General features: G+C 45.3%; 1 protein-coding gene across 1 annotated transcript in view; it reads left to right on the top strand.

Moving 5' to 3' along the window:
- LOC144179183 (uncharacterized) overlaps positions 1 to 22,570 on the top strand; it is a 34,350-nt gene that overhangs the window by 2,135 nt on the left and 9,645 nt on the right. Inside the window, exon 2 of the mRNA XM_077707434.1 lies at positions 3,471 to 3,627. Within this exon, the coding sequence (XP_077563560.1) occupies positions 3,471 to 3,627 (157 nt within the window). The remainder of the gene's footprint in view (positions 1 to 3,470; positions 3,628 to 22,570) is intronic.

The following is a 22,570-nucleotide window of genomic DNA, read 5'->3' as shown; positions in this document are numbered from 1 at the left end:
AGGGCGGATTAATTTCTTCGTGAAGTACCATTGACTGCCCCTTGAGTAGCGACCATGTACCCATTGTTTTTAATGTAGCAGCCTCCCTGAGCGCACCAAATCATGTAGTGCGCACTTTAATAAATTATCAGGTAATGCAACAAAAACTACGCTCAGCCCTCTCCTCTCTACCTAAGGACCCTGCGGAAACGAGGGCTCTGGAGGTAACAACAGTACTAAAAAGTTCACTAAAAAACTCACAATTTATTGTTTCTTCAACTAAAAAAGACGGAGTCAGTCCTTGGTGGAACCAGGACTGCACCAGGGATTATCGTCGTAGAAAGGCGGCATGGAAGAAATTTATTCACAATCAAAGCCCTGATAACTGGGTGAATTTCAAATATTACTCTGCCATTTTCCGCCGAACTATATATGTTGCGAAGGAGGAGTTCCATAAAAGTCGCTTTTCCGCGCTTTCAGAAAAGAAAAACCGGCGTGCGTTGTTTGCATTCCTGCGCAACCGTAAAAGTACTGGTAATCCAAGTACAGTTGTTTCAGTTGTAGAGAAGCCGGAGGAAACTTTAGATTACCTCGAACAGATCTCTAGGGAATTACAAAAAAGGTTTACTGCAACCCTTCCTTCTATTATACTAGAAATAGACCCAGGTTCAGACTTTTCCGCGGTAACGATGGAAGAGATGGCTGATGTCATCATGCGTCTCCCGGACTCCTCTCCAGGGCCCGATGGTATCTCTACCGCCTGTATAAAGCTCCTCTTTGAGGAGTCGCCTGAGGATCTGTTAAATATCGTCAATACTTCCTTAGAAAAATCATGGATCCCTGCAGATTGGAAAATTGCGAAAATTGTTACTCTGCTAAAAAACCCTAGTCTAGGAACTATCCCAGACAACATTCTTCGAATTGCTCTGACTAGCAACTTGGTCAAGTTGGTGGAGAGAATTTTACATGGCCGTTTACTCCGCTTCCTCTCTAAAGAAAATATCCTTAGTCCCCATCAAATCGGCTTCCGCCCAGGCTGCTCTATTTATTTGGTCAGCTCACGTTGACTTGGAGAGCAGAATACAATTTTCCCGCAGATGTAAGCAGGTTTGCGCGCTGGTCACACTGGACGTGGCCAAGGCATATGACAGCGTGGAGTATAGCATCCTGATTGCCAAACTCAAGGATTATGGTCTTCCCAAATACATCATCTCCTGGATACAACAATTTTTAATTGGTCGTCAATATTTTTGTTCCAAAAATGGTTTTCATTCATCGACTCGACAGCAAACAAGGGGTGTTCTGCAAGGATCGGTTCTTTCTCCTATCCTTTTTAATATATTGCTGAGTTCTATTCCAATCAATCAGGCAGTTTGCTCTTATGTATATGCTGATGACATAGCTTTCTTTTCTGCTGCGTGGAATATTCACGATCTATATGAACAATTACAGGCATATCTGGGTTCTATCGAGAGGTGGATTACAGGTTTGAATGTGTCCATTAACGTCGCTAAATGCGCGGTCCTGGTGTTTACATTATCCACTCCTGTTAACCTTTGTTTGAGTTATCGCGAGAAGAACATTCCTCAGGTGACTGCTCTGAAATACTTGGGTATTATCTATGACAGTACGCTTGATTGGCGCCCGCACATAAACCACATTTCGACAAAAGGGGAAAGAGCTCTAGCATTGTTGCGTAGAGTTAGCAACAGAAAAATTGGCATGTGGAGGGACACCCTACTCTTTATATACGGTGGTTATGTAAGACCCATTTTAAAATTTGGGTGTGTCGTCTTTTCGGGTGCAGCAACGTACAAACTCCGTCCTCTTATTCTTTTGGAGCGACGAGCACTGAGATTATGCCTCGGCCTGCCGCGATATGTCGCAAACAACATTCTGTATTTAGAAGCCCGCTCGTCGTGTCTAGAGTCTCGATTTAAACTTTTAACAGTGCAGACTATGATGGGAATCTTCGAGTCTCTTTTGAGCAAACCTTTGTCATTGATGGTGGCTCAGCCAGCATTGTTTTTTAACTATCCATGGCCTCGATACAATCGTCCTCAATGTGTGTATGCCCAAAGCTTGCTTTCACCTCTCACCATCAGTCTTCCGGAAATTCTTCCGATGTTACCTGAAGTCGTACCTGTTTCTCTGTCCCTCAGTAACGTATTCCCCCATAACGCCAAACTGCTATCCACACGGATACTAATGGGTTTGCTGGATGAGCATCTGGGGAACTTGCGCTCACATGTGGTAGTGGCAACGGATGCATCGCAACGTGCGGAGAGGGCGGGCGTGGTAATTTTCAGCCCACAACTTAATTGGTCATTTTCTTGTCGTTTACCTGATTTTACTGGTATATTCTAAGCTGAGTTTTTTGCAATAGTTATGGCCTTAATAAAAGTACCTCCACAATATTTAATTGTTGCTATTATTTCTGATTCCCTGTCGGTTTGTACCGCGCTAACATCACCAAAAAATTAATTACTTATCCGTACCTTCAGCTGCCTTGTGCCTCCCCATTTACGCGACATTTGGGTCCCAGGGCACAGGGACCTATGGCTCAATGAAACAGCTGACTCATTGGCTGGTTCAGCTTTAGATGGCCCTACGGTGGACCTCAGCCCTACCCCATTTCTCCTGGCGCGAGCAAGGTTCCGCAGATATCTACAACTAGGGATGACACAGGGAGGTACTATCACAGGCTTGGATGACTATGCCCACCTTGCTTACACTTGGAATGTGAGATTTTGCGAGTCTCGCCAGTGTGAGGTCACTTTAACCAGCATCAGATGCAGAATACCGCAGCTTAATTTTTATTTTCATCGCGCTGCTCTCACCTCCTCCGATCTTCGTGCTGCTTGCGGCGAAATTGAAACAATTGAACACTTTTTCCTGTACTGCCGCGGTTTTTCTTTCATTCGGAAACGGTATCTAGCCGCAACAATTCAACGTATTGGCCTTCCTCTGTCGATGCCCGTGCTTCTTTCGTTCGGGGCCACATCCCTGGGGTTTTGTCATATAGGGATTATTGCGGCCCTTCACGCGTACATATCAGAGACCAGACGCATGTCCTGCTAACTCGGTCAAAATTTTTTAGCCTTTTCTCCCAAAAATTACATCATTCACTGATTCATTCCTTAGACTTATTATACAATTCGGTAACCGTCTCCCCAATTCCTACAGGCTGATTATATAGGGCCATGAGGTGGGTGTTTTAGCCCCAAAAAGCCACTCCGTTTCTTGGCCAATCCCCCACGTCGGTATGTGCCACTAGAAAAGGATCAACAACAACAACAACTGGCGCGACAAGCTCCGCTTTATTGGCTCGGCGGCCAGCATCGAGTGGGGCGTGCAGCTGTTCTACGCTATGTGGTGATTTTGGTTGGGGTTTGCCGATTTGCGGGGTGGCTGCTTGTTTAGTTTCAACTGTGTTTCATACCCATGTTAGCGGATAGGCGTTTACTTTGTCTCTTTCTTCTCCCGGCCAGGGAACCCCTCCCTGGTCGGCCAGTCTCTCGGCGCAGGACGTGCCTCTGGACTTCTTCCTGCGGAATAGCGTCACGGCTGTTCCGGTGGCTTTGATCCCCACGAATGGCGGGGCGATCAGGCTGAAAGAACAAGTCCATTTAAAAATACCTTCAAGCGGTAAGCGAGCACTACAAGAACGTGAAGTAGGTGAGACCGAATGCAAAGGGTGGAATCATCTGCAAATCCTCAGACGAGGCCTGCTTGGCCGACCTTCTAACGTGCAGGAATTTTGGGTTGCTCCCGGTGAGCCCTTTTGTGCCATCCAACCTTGCATGCACCCAAGCAATTGTCCGCGGTGTTGACGTGGACATATCTCCAAGTGAATTGCTAGAACAATTCCTGGGTGCTGGTGTAGTCGCAGTTTACCGCTGTTCCCGTGTGGTTGACAACGCTCGCATCCCCAGTGAATGTGTGTGGCTACTTTTGCTGGTACTTCATGCCCATCAGAATTCAAGGTGTGGCCTTTGGTCTACAGTGTTGAACCTTTTATCTCCCCCTCATCGCCAATGCCGCAACTGCTGGCGTTTCGATCACAATGCAGGGTCGTGCAAATCATCTATTAGCTGTGGCAATGGACCTCTCCCGGGGTACGACGTCATGCGGCGGCCATGACGTCACGGCGAGCGCATGTGCTGGGCGTGGCCGGGAGCGTGGTTGGCAAAACATTAGGACCGGCGCGCGGCACGTATGCATTTAGGCTGCATTAGACGCGCTCAAAAGGGGAGTTTTAAAGACGATAGTCTTTCTTGGGCTACTTAAACCCAGAAATTTTGGTCTCTCTGTATGTCTGTCTGTCTGTAACTCGATTCAGCCACCCGGCCAAAGTAAAACTGATATTGCGCAATAGTTCTATATACTCACAGCCAAATGGAAACATCTAAGCTTGGTTTATATGTTCATACTTATCAACTTTGTTGAATAAGAAGAAGACATTATGCAAATATAAGACAGGAAATTAGTACACAAGGGATATCTTTTATTAAAAAATTCATGGATGCTTGGTTTTTTTATAACAAATGATATTCTACATCTACTGCAGAAAACCGCTGCCTCCTGGCGGCATATGAAAAATCACGCGGCAACAGCAACGAAAGGTTCCACTAGCTATGTTCCACGTTCTCCTTGGAACGCATGTGGAGCACTGCCACGCGGTTCTCTAATTGTAGTCGGCCGCCTCCATTCACGCACGTCTTCACCGTACTGCAGCGCTTGCGTCGAGGAACCCGGCCTGTAGCAGTGGATTGCGGTAAATTAAAATCGCCTTGCGCAAAGCTTTAGTGTGTTTACCTTGGGATGAGCGTGACGGTACAGGAACAGCATAAGAGGTGAGCGGGAAAGCAAAGGGGGGCATTTCCTTGGCAAATGTCTACAAAGACTATCGTTTTTTGACGACATTTGCAACGAAAGGAGCAGATACGCGGCCAATTTTTTGTTTGTGTTGGCTTTTTTGATGCTGGTGGGCTGCCGTGCTCCCGCCTACGTAAATCGTGCAAGCAAAATCAGTGGCACCAGACACTTTCGCGTCCCCAAAGAGGTAAATTCGGCGGTTACTGTGGATGCACGCAATGCGCCGAAGCGGCTAGCAGCTAAAGCAGCGACAGGGTCTGCTCTTACTCATAACAGTTTCCATTCGCGAACTTCTGCTGTGCTTCAATGTGCCATCCCACCGCCCACACTGGCAGTCCGTGCTGATTAGTGCCATGAAACGATGCTGTTTGTCAACCGGCTGCTATCACGCAGCACCTGCAGATATTTGGTCCAGTGAAATAGTGCCGGGGGGGGGGGGGGGGGGTAATTTTCTTGCTGCGAAAAATTGTCATGTTTTGACGGGGTAGAGTACTGTGTTAAAAAGACAATGCATGGGTAACCTTCTTAGCCGACGCGAAGACATAAATGTTTCGTCGAGCGATCCGCGATAGCCGCCTGTTGCCAGATCGACCACGACAAGTTTGGTCGTATGGGGGAATCTGTACAAGACGAACGAAATTTATTGCTTGTAAGTGCAATAAATTTTTGCTTGATCAATTATATTTTGCCTTGAGGATGTGGCAAAACAGAGATGCTTGCCGTGCTCACATGCATTAAGCATCATGCCTTTGCCGCTAGATGGGTCGCTCACGCGTCCCGAAACTACTCGAAAAATCTGTTTGCCCTAGGCAAACGGACTTAGTGAATGTATTCTTTTGTTGCGACCTCCCGACGCTGGCTTGTGCAGCGGGCGTGCAAGTACACTAACTTTAATTATCATGAAATAATGACTACCAAAAATTATTTCACTGCCACTGTCGCAAGCGATACGCACTAACCATGTGTGGCTGATACGTTACTCTCACCGTGGCCTCCGCGATCGGCTGCCGGCGGCGCGCCGTTGCTCCGGCCGTTCCAATCGGCCGGAGAGAGCGTAATTCCGAAGAGGCCGTTTCGCCGTTTTCTGCCGCACCGCGGCGCGCGTAGCCTAAGGTCGTTTTCCCTGGCGCGGAGGACGAAAACTCGGGCTTCGCAGCCTGTGTGCGACGTTTAATAAAAAAGTTACCGCACACCAATGCAGGTGAAAGGTAGAAGTACTTACTGGTGCCATTAGGGTTACCGGTGCTTTGAATTTTTGACGTAGACTATGCCCGGGGTGATGCATAAGTGAATTCATTGCACAGCAGTATTCTTTTTTGTAGTCACCCATGGTTCCAAAACCAAACACGTTTTCCGGTTTTATTTCTGAAAATCTCGTACATGATGTTTGGAACGCACGGAACGCATATTCCGTGCGTTCAGAGCAAGAACCAAATTATAGGAATTCAGCCGACCGAAATCCAACAATTAGTAAACACGAAAATACCCCCTATGTCGTTTCCTTTTTTTCCCTTTAAACATGCGGTCTTTGACAGATGAAGTAGATGACATGGCAACACTACTTGAAACGTTTGGCGTAACTTTTCCCGCGATACTATTAACAGAGACGTCGTATACTTCAGCATCTGAAGTGTATACTGTCCAAATGGCTGTCGGTATTTTCTCCGCAATAGGCAGGGTAAACGTGCTGGTGCCGTTTATTGGCATGCATGCTTGCATATACAAACGTACAGAGGTACTTCCAGTCTGCGATAAATGGACCTGGTCTAAGTATTGTAATAAAAATCTTTACCCGAGTTACGATTGGTATAGTTCTCCACTTGATGTGTTTATTCACTAATATCCCGAACAACTTACTTACAGCCGATGTTTTGCATACAGATATTTGTGATCAGCTTAACTGCTCACCGAAAAAAATAATGCCCTTAATATGTCATGACAACAAATTAGCAAATCTGGAAATTCAGAAACAGTCGTTCGAAAAAATACATATGTAGAGTCGATAGCGACATGAAAAGCATCGCGGAATATCATAACTTTTTCACTCACGGCAAATAATTTGGTAGCGTGATTGCAGTAGGTACTTGAAACCCCTAAGCATATTAAATAAAACGCAAAAATATGATTTATTCGTACCCGTGGAAGCCTAACAGATTATTTGACTATCGTAGTCACCTGCCTATAAACAATATACGAGAGCTTATTGGTATTACGCTGTTTTCGCGCGCACACGCACGCACGCACACACACACACACACACACACACACACACACACAATGGATACTCAGAGCGTTCGAAACAACTTAAAAGGCAAAAAAGCATATGTTTGCGCAGCGATATCGCGCGAAAATGATGTAACAGCGAAAAAAGAATTCAGCACGCTGGCATTCACTCTGCCCGAAATGACAGAACCCTTCTCGCCATTCGCTTTTCAAGCAAACGACCACTAAAGCTGCGTACAAAGCCAATCGTAGGTGTTAAACAACGTACGTTAAACAACTTTGTACTTGTAGGATCGAGTCAAAACACATAGACCATATATTCAAGTTTTCTATCCCGAAGACGCGACAACGAAGGCTGATTTACAACTCAAAGCGCAGGCAGCGTTGGCCAGACGAGCCTCGCTTCAACCTTAGGCTAACGGCGCCGCCTCGCGGCGTGTGTCGGAGTTAGCAAAATTACACCGCTCCCTTTGTTTCCGCGCCGAATGGGACGGCCGGAGCAACGGCGCGCCGCCGGCAGCAAATCGCGGAGGCCACGCTCTCACAATGACGTTGAGCCATTTCGCGATTTCGCTGGGGAAAAGGTAACAAAAGAATCGGTCACTCACGTAGAGCACGACATCGCCGCGATATTTTTATTGGAATAATTTTTGGCTTTTGTTCTTTATGTTTCTGTTTCATTGCTGTTTATTTTACTTGACATGAAATCGTGTGTACGCCACTGTCTCCGGGCGACGCAAACAGACCAAGAACAGGGAGCGTATGTGCTGCCTGAGGCAACGCGTGACCTCGAAAACAACCATGAATGAGCTTTCCTTGGTATGTGTCCAGACACATAGCATCTTAATTAAAAAAACATTCTTGGAACGCATCACAACAGCACCAACCTTCAGAATGACCCATTTAGGCTATTCTGTCGCGCACTTATTATCCGAAAGCGTCACCCATCAGTTGACCGTATGGTACACGAAAGTGTTGTGGAGGTTGTAGGTGCAGAAAGCTACATGGAGGTGCGACGGCCGCAGCTAGGATAGCTGGACCCCCCACCTGAAATGTAGGCGGCCAACAACGGACTGAACCAACGGCACATCGTTTCTTTCGGGTGCCGCGCGGCCAGGCCGGCATCTCGGCGCAGGCGCGTTCTGCCAACCGCCGCCGCATTTTGCGACCCCCAGAAGGCGCCACCCGTCGCGCACGTGCACTTTGTGACGTCGCGGTGTTTACATACAGGGAGAGGTCCATTGGGGGGGGCGAGGGCTTGGCTAGCCAGTGTACTGCTGTTGAATTTTCGTGCTGCCTTTGCGGATCTTCGCATCCAGCCGACTACTGAAATTGCCCGGCTCGTAAATCAGAAATTAATGTTCAGGAAGTGCTCAAAAAACATCGATGCTCTCGTAAGGAAGCAATGGCGATAGGGAAAGAGAGGACTTATGGGTACACAGCAGCAGTTGCCCATCAAACCCCATCAAATGAAGCTTCGCTAGCAAAAGTCATAGCTATTGTTTTGAAATAAATCTTGCCTGAAGTTTCCAGCCAAATGGTGTTGTCCGTAACTGAACAGGTATCAAATTTGTTGTCGGCCCATACACAGAAAATGGCGCAGGTTCTGTCTTTATATACCCTTGTCTCCCTTCCAGCAGCCGGGGTGTTGGCAGTCAGCATCCACAACTTCCACAGAGCATGTGCTCCAGACTTCAGGAGTCCAGACTGTCATGTCCGCATCCAGTAATCCTTCGGCAACCGCACTCCAGAAGTCTGCTCCCAACAACGGAAGCCAGATTTCAGCTATGACATCAACTGTTGAGGTTTTGACTCCTGTCTCTGTGGCTCCTCAAGGTCAGCCCTCCTCCTCTGATCTTGACCAAGATAATTAGTTTGATATGGAAGTTGAAAACTCCGCAATGTCGGCAAGACGCCCTGAAAGTAAGAGATCACCTTCCAGCTCACAACCGCCCACGTCCCCTTCAGAAGTGCGTTTGAAAAAAGCAAAAAAGGGCCAATCCGAGGTTAAACTCAAAGAAAGCATTTTGGAGGCACCTGTGTCTACCATCAACTCCCTTAATGTCCCTGTGTATTCTTCAGTGGAATTGTCATTCAGTAACTGCAGCTCACACAGATCTAAAATGTCTTGTCTGCATTCATTGCCCAGATGTTATTATTCTACAAGAATCCTGGCTTTCTCAGGGCAAGAACCTTATGCTGCCAAATTTTAGTGTGTTTCATCTTGATAGGACAAGAGGTGGTGGATTATTGATTCTTATATCACTAAACTTTTGCCACAAAGCCAAGTTGTCCTTCCAGCACCTCTAGTCAGATTGTGAACTCATGGCCATTGATATCTTCCTCCCTGGGTGTCTGTCCTCGTTTGTTAATGCTTATTTCCCTAACGGTGTGCTTACCACCGATCCTCTTGATTTTGCCATTTCGTCCTGTGAGCAAAACGTCATAGTTGCAGGAGACTTTAATTCTCACCATTTTATTTGGGGGTTTAAAACAGGCATGAGTGGCTGCCGTTTATTGGATTTGACAGCGGAAAATAACTTGGTTTGCTTCACCTCGGGCAATGCGACATTCTTTGGGAGTCAAACGCATTCAGTTTGAAATTTAATGTTTGCAAAGGACAGATTATTTGTGGAGTACCTTCGACTGCCCCTTGAGTAGCCACCATGTGCCCATTGTTTTTTATATAGCAGTCTCCCCGAGCACACCAAATCGTATAGTGTGCACTTTAATAAACTATCAGGTAATGCAACAAAAACTAAACTCATCCCTCTCCTCTCTACCTAAGGATCTTGAGGAAGCGAGGGCTCTGGAGGTAACAACCGTACTAAAAAACTCATTAAAAATCTCGCAATTTATTGTTTCTTGAAACAAAAAAGATGGAATTAGCCCTTTGCGGAAATCAGGGCTGTGCTAGGAATTATCTTCGAAGGAAGGCGGCATGGAAGAAATTTATACAAAATCAAAGCCCTGATAACTGGGTGAATTTCAAATACTACTCTCCTATTTCCACCAAACTATATCTGTGGGGAAGGATGAATTCCATAAAAGTCGCTTTTTCGCGCTTTCAGAAAAAAAAAAACGGCATCCGTTTGCACTGCTGCGCAACCGTAAAAGTACTGATAATTCAACTACAGCTTTTTCAGTCGTAGAGAAGCCAGAGAAAATTTTAATTTACCTTGAACAGATCTCTCAGGTATTGCAAAAAAGGTTTACTGCAACCTTTCCATCCGTTATAGGTACTCTAAAGGCCCAACCACACGCACGCGTAAAACCGACATACTCGCGCAATGACGTAAACCGGCGTAAGCGCATAAGGAACTGGCGTACGCGTAATGTATTGGTATGCGCTTGTTACGCCCAAGTCAGAGCGCGCCAGACATTGACGCAAACTTTCGGACGTACGGTGTTGACGTACACCTCTAGTGGTGATGTTATCGGCGGTCAGGTCGCATAACAAGACAGTGAAGACAGTAAATAAGCTAACTTCACTATTCATTATGCGATAAAACGAAGTAATTTGTAAAATACGGTGACCAAACAACCGGACAAAACGCGAAGCAACGAGCAACTATGGAGCAAGGCAGTTTTACGCCAAATGTAGCGGAAGGGTTTTGTGCCTGCCAAGTATGCATACTAATCCTTAACGTTTTTAATGTCCCAAGAACTGTTTTAATTGTTTCTGTAATGAATATGCATATTTTTGTGAGAATAGGCATTATTTGCTTTATTTGAGTTAAAATGTAGTTGAATTGTTCGCCACAAAGCTGAGTCCGAAGTAGTCGAGCCACACTGCGCGGCGCATTGGTTTACGCGCGCAGTGCGGCGATATGTGGTTACTCGCCCTCTCCGACATCGTCGGCCGGCGTAAAGGCAGCGGCCGCCGGAGGCGTACGTCGTTCCGCGAGTACGTCGGTTTTACGCGTGCATGTGGTTGGGCCTTAATGAAGAGAAAACACAAGTTTGGTTCATTCAAAAGATTGCCTCGTTAGAATCATACTGACACCACTTTTAACGTAAACTTCGGTCGAATAAGCCACATAATTAGGAAAAAAGGGAATGGCCATGCGACCACTAGCTCATTTCCAGCAACAGAACCTATGATGTCACACGAGACAGCTCTGCGATTGGTGGAGGGCGGCAAAAGCAAACGAAAATTAGGCAGAGTATAAGACTGCCGAACGAGCTATTTGCCTTAAATTTAGGGCACATTCTTTTTAAAGCGTAAGGATGGTGGTAAGTGTAAGTTACGAAAGCACATGTAAACATAGAAGTACCGCTGCGTACTACTGCTGTTGGTACTGCGTGCACTATTCTTGTTTAGCTGCACAGGACTGCGGGGCTTTGGGGTTGTCTCAGACGACACTGGCCAATTGATTGACGCGACGGTGTCTTACGTGAACATATTTGTTAAGTGAGCAGTATGTTTCACGAAACGATTTTCTCCCAGAACGAAAAAAAAAAGGCAGAAAACGACACGACATGGTATGGTGGCGCCATCTAGGTTCAGTAACGTAAACAAACGCGTGAATACCTCGATACCAACTCTGCCGTACAGGTTGGAGACGCCCTTTGACCGGTCAATGCCGCTGCGATTGGGTCAACGTGCTCAGCGCGTTGTTCGTTTCATTTCCCACGTGACCCAGCAACGCGAAACAGGTAAGTTGATTCAAACTTTGCCAGTTAACCACGTTGCGGCGATACCTATAGCGCGATTTTGATACAGTGACTTGCTTCGGCGGCGAGCGAGCGATCTAAAATGGCGGCCCCAGCGTGTACGTGTCTCTACCCTGTACGGCGGACGCGCGAATCAAGGGATCCCAGGCTGCAGAGCGGTCTGTGATGTCATTGCAGCTACGAAAACACACGATTTAGCGGGAAAATCAAAATTTTAACATCAATTGATTAATTTCTCAGTGAATAAAGCAGCGTTTGCATTCGAACAAGCGCTGGGGGCACTACAAAACACGAAATCTTTCGAATAACACAAACTTGTATTTTGTCTTCATGGCTCCTTTAAAGGAGCCATGAAGAGAAAATACAACTTCATTTAATTTGAAAGAACTAATATGCAGTATGTCACTCAGCTTCATTACAGCCACAAAAGATGTTTTTTTTAAACAAAAAAAGCAAGAAGTATTTAAAAACTTTCAAATTTTGCACCAGTTACGTGTTATGAGCAAGAATGATGTCATACGGGCCAACAATAAAGCATAATTTTCAGTACATTAACTGCACATTAGCATTCAAGGGATGCGGTCAAATGGAACTAGAGGCCTTATTACAGACGTCCAGTCATATGTCGTCGCGACAGGTCAGCTAGGCAGCCGCCAAATGCACGAACAAGGTTCCGTGACGTCATAGAAAAGTTGCGGGAAATTGGCTGGGGGGTCGCGACTGCTTCACACGTTTTCGTTAATGTCTCTGTTATTTGTTCGAAGATTGTGATGATATTGGCATCATTGTTATCGGGACTAAACAGTCTTTGTAATAAACCCAACTTGTATTTTTTCTTCATGGCTCCTTTAAATAGACCCAGGTTCAGGCTCTTCTGTGGTAATGATGGAAGAGATGGTTTATGTTATCATACGCCTCCCGGCATCTTCTCCAGGACCCAATGGTATCTCTATCTCGTGCATAAAGCTTCTCTTTCAGGAGTCACCTGAGGATCTGTTAAATATTGTCAATACTTCGTTAGAGAAATCATGAATTTCCGCAGATTGGAAAATTGCGAAAATTGTTACCCTGCTAAAAAACCCCAGTCTTGGAACTGTCCCGGACAACATTCTTCCAATCGCTCTGACTAGCAACTTGGTCAAATTGGTGGAGAGAATTTTACATGGCCGTTTACTCCGATTCCTCCTTAAGAAAATATCCTTAGTCTCCATCAAATCGGCTTTCAGCCAGGCTGCTTTATTTGGTCAGCTCACGTTGACTTGGAGAGTAGAATTCAATTTTCCCGCAGAAGCAAACAGGTTTGCACACTGGTCACACTGGACATTGCCAAAGGAAATGACAGCGTGGAGTATAGCATCCTGATTGCTAAACTCAATGATTTCGGTCTTCCCAAATACTTCATTTCCTGGATACAGCAATTTTTAATAGGCCTTCATAATAGGCCGTCAGTTCTTTTGTTCCTAAAATGGTTTTCACTCATTGACTCGACAGCATACAAGGGGTGTTCCACAAGGATCAGTTCTCTCTCCCATTTTTTTATATATATTGCTGAATTCTATTCTAATCAATCAAAAAATTTGCTCTTATGTATATGCTAATGACATAGCCTTCTTTTCTGCTGCGTGGGATATTCATGATCTATATGAAGAGTTACAAGCATATCGTGGTTCTTTCGAGAGGTGGATTACAGGCTTGAATTGGCCCATCAACATCGGCACATGCGGAGTCCTGGTATTTCCAGTATCCACTCCTGTTAACCTTTGTTTGAGTTATCGGGAGATCATTCCTCAGGTGACAGCTTTGAAATATTTGGGTATTATCTATGACAGTACACTTGATTGGTGCCCACACATAAACCACATTTCAACAAAAGCTGAACGAGCTCTTGCATTGTTGCGCAGATTTAGTAACAGAAAAATCGGCATGCGGAGGGGCACCCTACTCTTTATTTTTGGTGTCTATGTAAGACCCATTTTAGAATTTGGGTGTGTCCTCTTTTTCGGGTTCAGCAGCATGCAACCTCCATCCTCCTATTCTTTTTGAGCGAAGAGCACTAAGATTGTGCCTCGGCCTTCCGCGATATGTGGCAAATAACATTCCGTATTTAGAGGCTCGCTTGCCGTGTCTAGAGTCTCAAATTAAACTTCTAACAGTGCAGACTATATATGAGAATCTTCGAGTTTCATCTGACCAAATATTTGTCATTGATGGTGGCTCAGCCAGCATTGTTTTTCAACTCTCCATGGCCTCGATACAATCGTCCTCAATCTCTTTATACCCAAAGCTTGCTTTCACTGCTCAACGTCAGTCTTCTGGCAATTATAAAGTCGTAACTGCTCCTACGTCCCTTGATAACGTATTTCCCAATAATGCCAAACTGCTATTCACGCGGATACTAATGGGTTTGCTTGACGAGTGTCTGGAGAACTTGCGCTCTCATGTGGCAGTGGCAACAGATGCATCGCAACGTGCGGAGAAGGTGGGCATTGGAATTTTCATCCCACAGCTTAACTCTTTCGCTACTGCCGGAAAACTGACCAATTTTTAGGGGTCCAAGAAAACAGTTTTTTCGTGCTAAAAAATTGGTTAGGCACTAATTGCAGGAACACAAAATGCAGAATATTTAACTGCCTTTCCAGTAACACCAGTTTTTTAAAGGTTTTTATATATCATAGTTGTGAAAAAATTATCAAAATCAAAATTTTTGTCAAGTTGTCGAAAAAAATGATAAAAAAGGAGTTGTGCATATCAAACCAATGGTAATAGAAAAAAATTAGAATATACATTTTGTAGGGAAACATTTCCAAAACGCTCTAGAAAAAATGTCGACTTGCGCGAAACAGTTTGTCAGATATAAAAAAAAATGTTAACACGCAAGTCATGCGGTGAAGCCCAACCTCCAATTCAAAATGTGCAATTTCGGGTGGTTCCCTGGAATAAATCTGGCGGTTTGACATTATCAGAGGAACCAATTTGCCCACACATAATGTAAAAACATGTTGTCAATGACTGACTTTGCATTTACAGCAAGCACAATATTTGGGACAATATTTGGGATGCGGAAAACAACATGCATGAAATTGAAAACGGAACGCCCTGGCTGATGCTTGTCGTTCACGGTCAGTTATCTCTCAAAACATAAAGCTGAGCTTTGTTATCATCTTCTTACTCTAAATTGTAGCCTTGCTCGCAAAAATGAGGTACGATGAGCTAGAATCGTGCCCTGCGATCTTTGGCCGAGTAGCAGTTGCGCAATGAAAAAGATCAGCACAACGAGCCTCCTCTATTGCAGTGGCACCTAAAATTTTTATATGAAACAGTACAAAAACTTATTGGAGACTCCGCCCGAATAGGCAGTTCAACTAAGCAGCAACATTAGACACCCGGATATTACCCTGGCATGGAAACGAAACTAGAAGGCGAACAGTTGGCAGTGTAAGGCCGGTTTGAAGCGCTGTCCTCAGCGGAACAGATATCTGGCGACTAGCTGTGATCTTTTGACTTGCATCTGAAGTTCTTATCGCAGAAATCGGGTTAGGGTGGGGGGAAATCAGGCGCGGCATGCTTTGTTCGAGGATCAGTCGCGGACACTCCAGGTGCCATGGCAGGCAGCCTTGAAGTTGGGTAACTGCGTAGTAGCGCTAAATATGAATTTCGCGATGCGGAAACGATGATTGATTTGATTTGATTGATTGTGGGGTTTAACGCGCCGACGCAACGCAGGCGATGAGGCGCGCCGCAGTGGAGGGCTCCGGATTAATTTTGACCACCTGGGGATCTTTAACGTGCGCCGAAATCTCGTACACACGGGCGTTTTTGCTTTTCGCCTCCATCAGAAAAGCGGCCGCCGCGGCCGGGAATCGAACCCGCGACCTCGTGCTCAGCAGCGCAACGCCTTAGCCACTGAGCCACCGCGGCGGGTGATGCGGAAACGAAACCGAAACTGTTGTAAACTGTTTGCGAATGGTCCTGGGGTAAGTAGAACTACCACAGAACTTAGAACAATAAAACTACCTAAAATCATAAAGTAGCTTTGCAACCAGGCACTGCTTGACATTTTCAGTCGATTTCTGGGATTATTACTGTCAGAGCGCGAACCTGACAATTGAACATCGTTTGCTAGTTCACCATTCACGCCCTGATAGCAAAAAATAAACGCTGGTGCAGAGTAATTATGAGTTGCACGCATTCTTCGTTGGTAGCAGTGACGCGCGATGACCACGCCCCTTTTTCATACCCAGGTGATTCAAAAGCTTGTCAAAAATCACGTTTCCTTTCCAAAAATGAAAACAAAACTGATTTTGAAAGGCAATTTTCTGATCTAACTCCGAACAACAGCCTTACTTGTTCGAGAAAGGCCTGCAACGCTATGAAAAGGCACTCCCAAAGTATCGATCAAATTGATCGATTTTGATAGGCACGGTAGCGAAAGAGTTAATGGGTCGTTTTCTTACCATTTACCTGATTTTACTCCTATATCAGTGATGTAATAGCTGTGCCAATTGCACCTAACTGCACCGAGACGTAAATCCTGCTTCATTTCAAGCAATCTGCACCAATCTTGCGCCGACTCCTCGTTTCGCCGAGCTTCGTCGATGTCTGGTGGGAGGAGTCCTCTTTACGCCATGAGCGTTGAAGAGGAGGGAATCTTAAGTGTTTTCTGCTTGCAAAAATGCGCCACGCACACCACAGGCGCGCCGACACTGCCAATGAACACCCACACGCTGAGCGCGCCATGGCCGGCAGCGGCAACATGGCAGCAGCTTCGGCCGCGAAGTGGTATGGGGATCTTGAGCAACTGCTTCTAACCGCTATTTAAAATGCCGCTCAAGGCACACATAAAGTTGCTTGTGCGGTAAAGAAGCTGATAATGTGGGCGAAGACAGTACTATAAAACATAATCCGTGCCGCTAGTGAAAGCGCCCATGCAATATCTGCGGGGGTAGTAAGCCTGAACATCTGCGGCGGAGCCAGCCGGCTGTCTTGAGCACTTCAAAACTTCCGCCATGAGGTGCGTGCCTCTCCATTGGGACAAGTCGGCAGGCTCCTCCCACTTCCCACTGTCGCGCGCATCGGAAATCAGTTTCTGACTGAGGTAGAAGCTGACGCAGGCATGATATCGTCGATGCGGGCGTGAAAATATTGCGCGGGCAATGCCGACACGCACGAACGTGTGTAAAAACGTGCCATGCAGTTCACGCTTTGCTATCTGCTTTGCAATAAAGCTTGGCAGGAGTTCACTTGACTAGCTCCTAGGGGTCGAGATGGTGAGGGTAGCAAGGGTAGCTTAGTGGGAAAGGGGAAAGGGACGAAAGTTCAAGATGGCTTAGTTTGGGCCCAGCTGTAAGCTTCCAAGCTTTGAAGAAAGTGATCTTGTCTGAGTTCAGGAGGAATGCTACAGGAGCGCTTCAGGAAAGCTTTTTCTGATAAAACTTTGCAAAGCTACTCTTCGTGAAGAATGTGGTCGAAGTTTTCACTGATATTTTTGTGTTCGTTGCAAATAAGTTAGCCATTCGTACACCTACTCTATGATCATCATAGGTGAGCCTTGTTCACAAGCTGGGTGGACACTTCGTGAAGACAGCGTCTTACCGCTTGAAGAAAGCGAGAGAGTTGCCGTTGTTGCAAACCTAGTCCCCTGCGAATTGGAAAGTGAGAGTAGAAGTCGGAGAGGACACATAGCATGCAATTTCGTCTTGGGAACCCGGAGAGAAACAGATGCTTTAATTGGGCGCTAGAAGCTTTAACATAAAATGCACTCAGTACCTTCTGTCGTGGCTGCGATTCGACAATGTCATTTTGCAGAGCCTACGCTTCTTAAGCCCACAGTTTGAAGAACAGAAGTCCTCTTGCACTCATTTTAGGGTGCTAGCTACCAGGCTGCCGTAAGTAATCAAATCCTGCAGTGCCTTTACTTGGATGGATGAATACATGCTCTTCCAACTCGAACGTGTTGAATCAAATCTGTCTACACAGATTGACGAGTATTGGAAGGAGGCTGAAAACAATGCCGAATTCCCTCTCTTGCTAGTGAAGACATTGCTTCACATTTTACATAGAAATGCAGATGTGGAAAGGGGCTTCATTGAGAACTGCCGGCACCTTAATGAAAGGGCTTCGTTGACGATACAAATTGTTAATGGCATCAGGGACACTGTTTCGTTCTTCAAGCACTTTGAAAGAGATGCAAGTCACTTGACACCAGAGGTTTTGAGAGCAGTACGAACGTCCAGCGAAAACTACCAAGAGCGCATTGCAGCTGAAGAAGCTGAGGCAGCTAAGCAGTGGTGTCTTGACCCAGCCAAGGCTGGTCCTAGTCACCATGGCCGAGTCAGGCTCCTGCGAGAAGTGGAGACCGCAAAAGAAATGCTGGCAAATGTGCAGCAATTAGCCACGGCGTAAAGTCTAAGAGCTTCAGTGATGTCGAAAGTGGACACTCTTTTCTAGCTGAGGGCAAAACAAGAATTGCGGCAGCACTAGACAAATGGCACAAAAGAAAACTTTTGGCCAGTCACGGTAGTTCTACTTTCATGTATATTTAACCAGAGAACCATGGGTTTGGCACAATTTCCTGTTTTCTTTTATTACATGTTCTGCTTACTCTAGTCATGTTGTGTTTTATTGCCATGTAGTCGTTTTTTGCTTCAAAATGTTCTAATCTTTTGTACGTACATCAAACTGTCCACATTATGTTACTGTGTTTCATTCATTATGGTTTTGCCAAACGTTCTGCTGCCTACCAATTAGAATGCTACCCCGATAGTCATTTTTTACACAAAACAAGTTCTGTCATGATCTGTTGGCTCATGCAGGGAATGTACACACTCTCACGATCTCTTTCGGTGCTTGTTTTGACGCATTTCATAGTCACTGCTAAAAGACGTGCGGCAAAAACTGTTCTGCACCGAAGCATTTTACTTGTTTAAACATTTCTGTGTGCCCAGGATGCTGCTTTTGGGGATCTTCTCGGTTGTTTTGCTCCTCTTCTAGCAATCTTTCTCAAATCCTAATGCTCGTTCTGCTGCTCCTAAAGTCGATTTTTCTGCTACGAAACCTACTTTTGGCTGCTCCAAAAGCTGCTCCAAAATGACCCGGCCCAATCACATCACTGCTATATTCGAAGCTGAGTTTTTTTTGTGATATTTATGACCTTAAAAGGTTACCTCCACAATATTTAAATGTTGCTGTTATTTCTGATTGATTGCCTGTCTGTTTGTACCACGTTCACATCTGCGCATTCCTACCTTCAATTTCTGTGTGCCTCCCCATTTACGTTACATTTGGCTCATTTGGGCCCCAGGTCGCAGGGGCCTATGGCTCAATGAAACGGCTGTCTCTTTGGCTGGTTCATCTTTAGATGGCCGTATGGTGGACCTCAGCCCTACTCTATTTCTGTTGGTGCGATCAAGGTTTCGCAGATACCAACAGCTAGGCATAAGTAGGACTTGATTGCTGGCTAGTTGGTTCATGATGTACAGAGGAATAAGTTTGCGCAAAAGATGAGGACGAATAGGGGAGAGGACAGGACGAGCACAACTTCCAACTTTATTTTGCATGAACTAGCAACACACATAAATACCCCCACTCGTGTCACCCTCCTTCCTATCACCAGTTGCACCACCCGATAAGGCGTAACAAGAATCACAAATCAAATACCACAAACAAAACAACCATTCGATAAGAGGGCGTAATAAAACAGTATGCGCCAGATAACAGATACTACTTAGACTGTGTACGTCTTCTACAAAAAAGCACGTGTTGCACTTAAAATCAAAGATGAAGGAATAAAATCAAAGCCAAAAAGGCATAAAACCACTAAGAATAAGATGTAGACTGCAGTTTTACCTGCAGTCTACAGTTGTCATCCATCAAGATCATTTTTATGTTCAAAAATCAGGCGTATGCATAGGGTCATCAATAGCTCCTGCTCTCTCTGATATCTACATAGCATCATTTGATAAACGCCTCGAAGGACAGCTTAAAGCTTTGTGGGTGGTGAAGGTTCTAAGATATGTAGATGATTATCTCATGCTTGTAACAACTGCTTACACTGACCTTCAAAACCAGGCTTAAGAAATTGTCCATTTTATTTCAGCCTCTAATGGACTTAATTTTACCCATAAAATTCCACAACACAACTGTGTACAATTTTTAGATTTAAACCTCAGCATTTCAAGTAATTACATATGCTGGCGATTCAACAGCGCACATTCAAAGCTGGTCAAAAAGGGCATTGTTATGAATTGTTGTTGCGCTGCTGTTTCTAACAGTCATGCCAGCACAAATTCTGAAAGCTTCGAAGCTCAAGTGTCACGCCTTCAGTTAGCAGGTTACACTTCATTCTTCATCAGTAGCGTCTGTGAATCACTTTTTCAAAAAACCAAGCAAGCATCTAGCACAAAAGAACAGCAAAAAGACAAACGTAACAATCCACACGTCATGCCTTACATCCACAGAGTGTTGCATGACATTAAAAAAGTAGCCAGCCGGTGCAATGTAAAAATGTTTTTTTCAGCCCTGTGTAAATTAGCAAAACTGTGCCCAATAATGTCTAAAAGAAAAAAGAGAGTGTGTGAAAAAAGACACGAAAAACGCTACACGAAATGCGTTTCAAACCTAATCTACACAATTCCTTTGACCAGCAAAAGGCTATACATTGGTCAAACTGGGCGCTCTTTTAATGGGAGCGCGGGAGCACAGTCTTTCTGTTAAAAATAAATCAGGGGGCATCTGACTATGCATTTTAAAACCTGCGGGTGCATTCCCAAGCTTGAAGATACTGAATTCGTTGCATGAGCTAAGGATTAAATGGAGAGAGAAATAATAGAAGCCTACAGAATTAGAGCCTTTGGGGAGAAATTGCGTCAGCACACCCTCGGTAAGCCTCCTCCCACTGAGTTAGCCTTCTTAGAAGGTCATGTTTAAAAGGCTTTGATATTTGTAGTCACTTTTAGGCTTTTTTAAATGTTGCAATGTGCACTCTGTGTTGGTCACCATCTATTTTTAGCGTTTTTATGCCTTTTGGCTCCAATGTTATGCTTTTATTCTTAATACTAAAAAGATTGTGTAAGCTCGAAATTTGATGCGTTTTAGCTGCTCATAAGTCTCGCAAACGCAAACTGTGTTGTTCTTAACTTCGACTCTATACCCGTGTTATCATGTTATCATCTTATTCTTTGTGGTTTTATGCCCTTTTCGCTCTGATTTTATTCGTTCATCTTTGATTTTAAGTGCGACACGTGCTTTTCTGTGGAAGACGTACGCAGTCTAAGTAGTATCGTTTATCTGGTGCATACTGCTTTATTACGCCCTTTTATCGAATGGTTTTGTTTTGTTTGTGGTTCTTGTTACGCCTTATCGGGTGGTGCAACTGGTGATAGGAAGGAGGGTGACACTGGTGGGGGTATTTGTGTGTTGCTAGTTCATGCAAAATAAAGTTGGAAGTTGCGCTCGTCCTGTCCTCTCGCCTATTTGTCCTCGTCTTTTGCGCACTTATTCCTTCGGGCTAGGGATAACACAGGAAGGTGCGATCACGGGCTTGGATGACTATGCCCAACTAGCTCACACTTGGGATGCGAGATTTTGCGAGTTCCGCCATTGTGAGGTCACTTTAACCGGCATCAGATGTAGAATACCGCAGCTTAATTTTTATTTGAATCTCACTGGTCTCACCTCCTCTGGCCTTTGTACTGCTTGCAGTGAAAGAGAAACTATTGAACACTTTTTCTTGTACTGCCGTGGTTTTTCTTTCATTCGAAAAAACGTTATCTAGCCGCACCAGTTCAATGCATTGGCCTTCCTCTGTCAATGCCTGTGCTCCTTTTATTCGGGGCCACATCTTTGGGGTTTTGCCAGACGAATTATTGTGGCCACTCACGCGTATATATCAGAGACCAGACGCCTGTCCTGCTAACCTGTTCAGAAATTGGTTTTTTAGCCTATTCTCCCAAAAATTGCGTCAATCTCTGATTGTTTAATTCTATTTATAATTCGTTAACCATTTTTCCAATTTAATTCTACAGGCTGATTGTATAGGGCTATGAGGTGGCGTTGTAGCCCCAAAGAGCCACCCCGTTTCTTGGCCCACATGGGTATGTGCCATCAGAAAAGATACAACAACAACAGAGCGGGCTGCTTTTTCTGACACCATGTTTTAGCTGTATCCACCGGCTAGACTCTGACTCGCTTCCGATAAATGGCATTGACACTTGACACTGGCGACGAGGGTGACCAGTTTTAAGAACTGGCGGACTGACCTACAGCGACATGGTGACGCACGGCTCCATCACAGAGTTTTCGGGTACGGGCTGGGCTTTGTGGTCGAAGCGACTTCAGTTCTACTTCGAAGTCAACGGCATCTCAGAGGATGCTGGGAAACGTGCCGTTTGGCTGACCCTTTGTGGACTGACTGTGTACGAGACGGTAAAAGCATTGGTGGCACCCCAAAGACCGAGTGACGTTCTTTTGGAGGAGATCACTTCAACCCCAGGCCATTCAAACTCTACAGTCGCTGTCGTGTCCAACAACGCGACCAGTTACCAGGCGAGTTGATCACAGCTTACGTCGCCGCCCTTGAGACTTGGCGGCGCAGTGCAACTTCGGCACACCGTTGTCGGTGGATGCATCGCAAGGAGACGGATCAGGGCTGCAGGCAACAATGCTTCTCCTCGATGTCATGTTACGTGACAGATTAGTTTGTGGTTTGCAAGATGCCTATCTGCAACGTCTCTTCGCCGAGAAAGATTTGACGTTCCAAAAGGTGTTGGACATGTCTCTACCAAGTGCCAAGTTGCAACAGCAGAGTATCAAGGGC

The sequence above is a fragment of the Haemaphysalis longicornis genome, unplaced genomic scaffold, assembly GCF_048455015.1.
Source record: "Haemaphysalis longicornis isolate Haplotype H1 unplaced genomic scaffold, Haemaphysalis longicornis Haplotype H1 scaffold_4, whole genome shotgun sequence".
Classification (NCBI taxonomy): Eukaryota; Metazoa; Arthropoda; class Arachnida; order Ixodida; family Ixodidae; genus Haemaphysalis; species Haemaphysalis longicornis.
The sequence above is the reverse complement of the archived record's forward strand: the minus strand, read 5'-3'. Positions and strand labels throughout refer to the sequence as shown.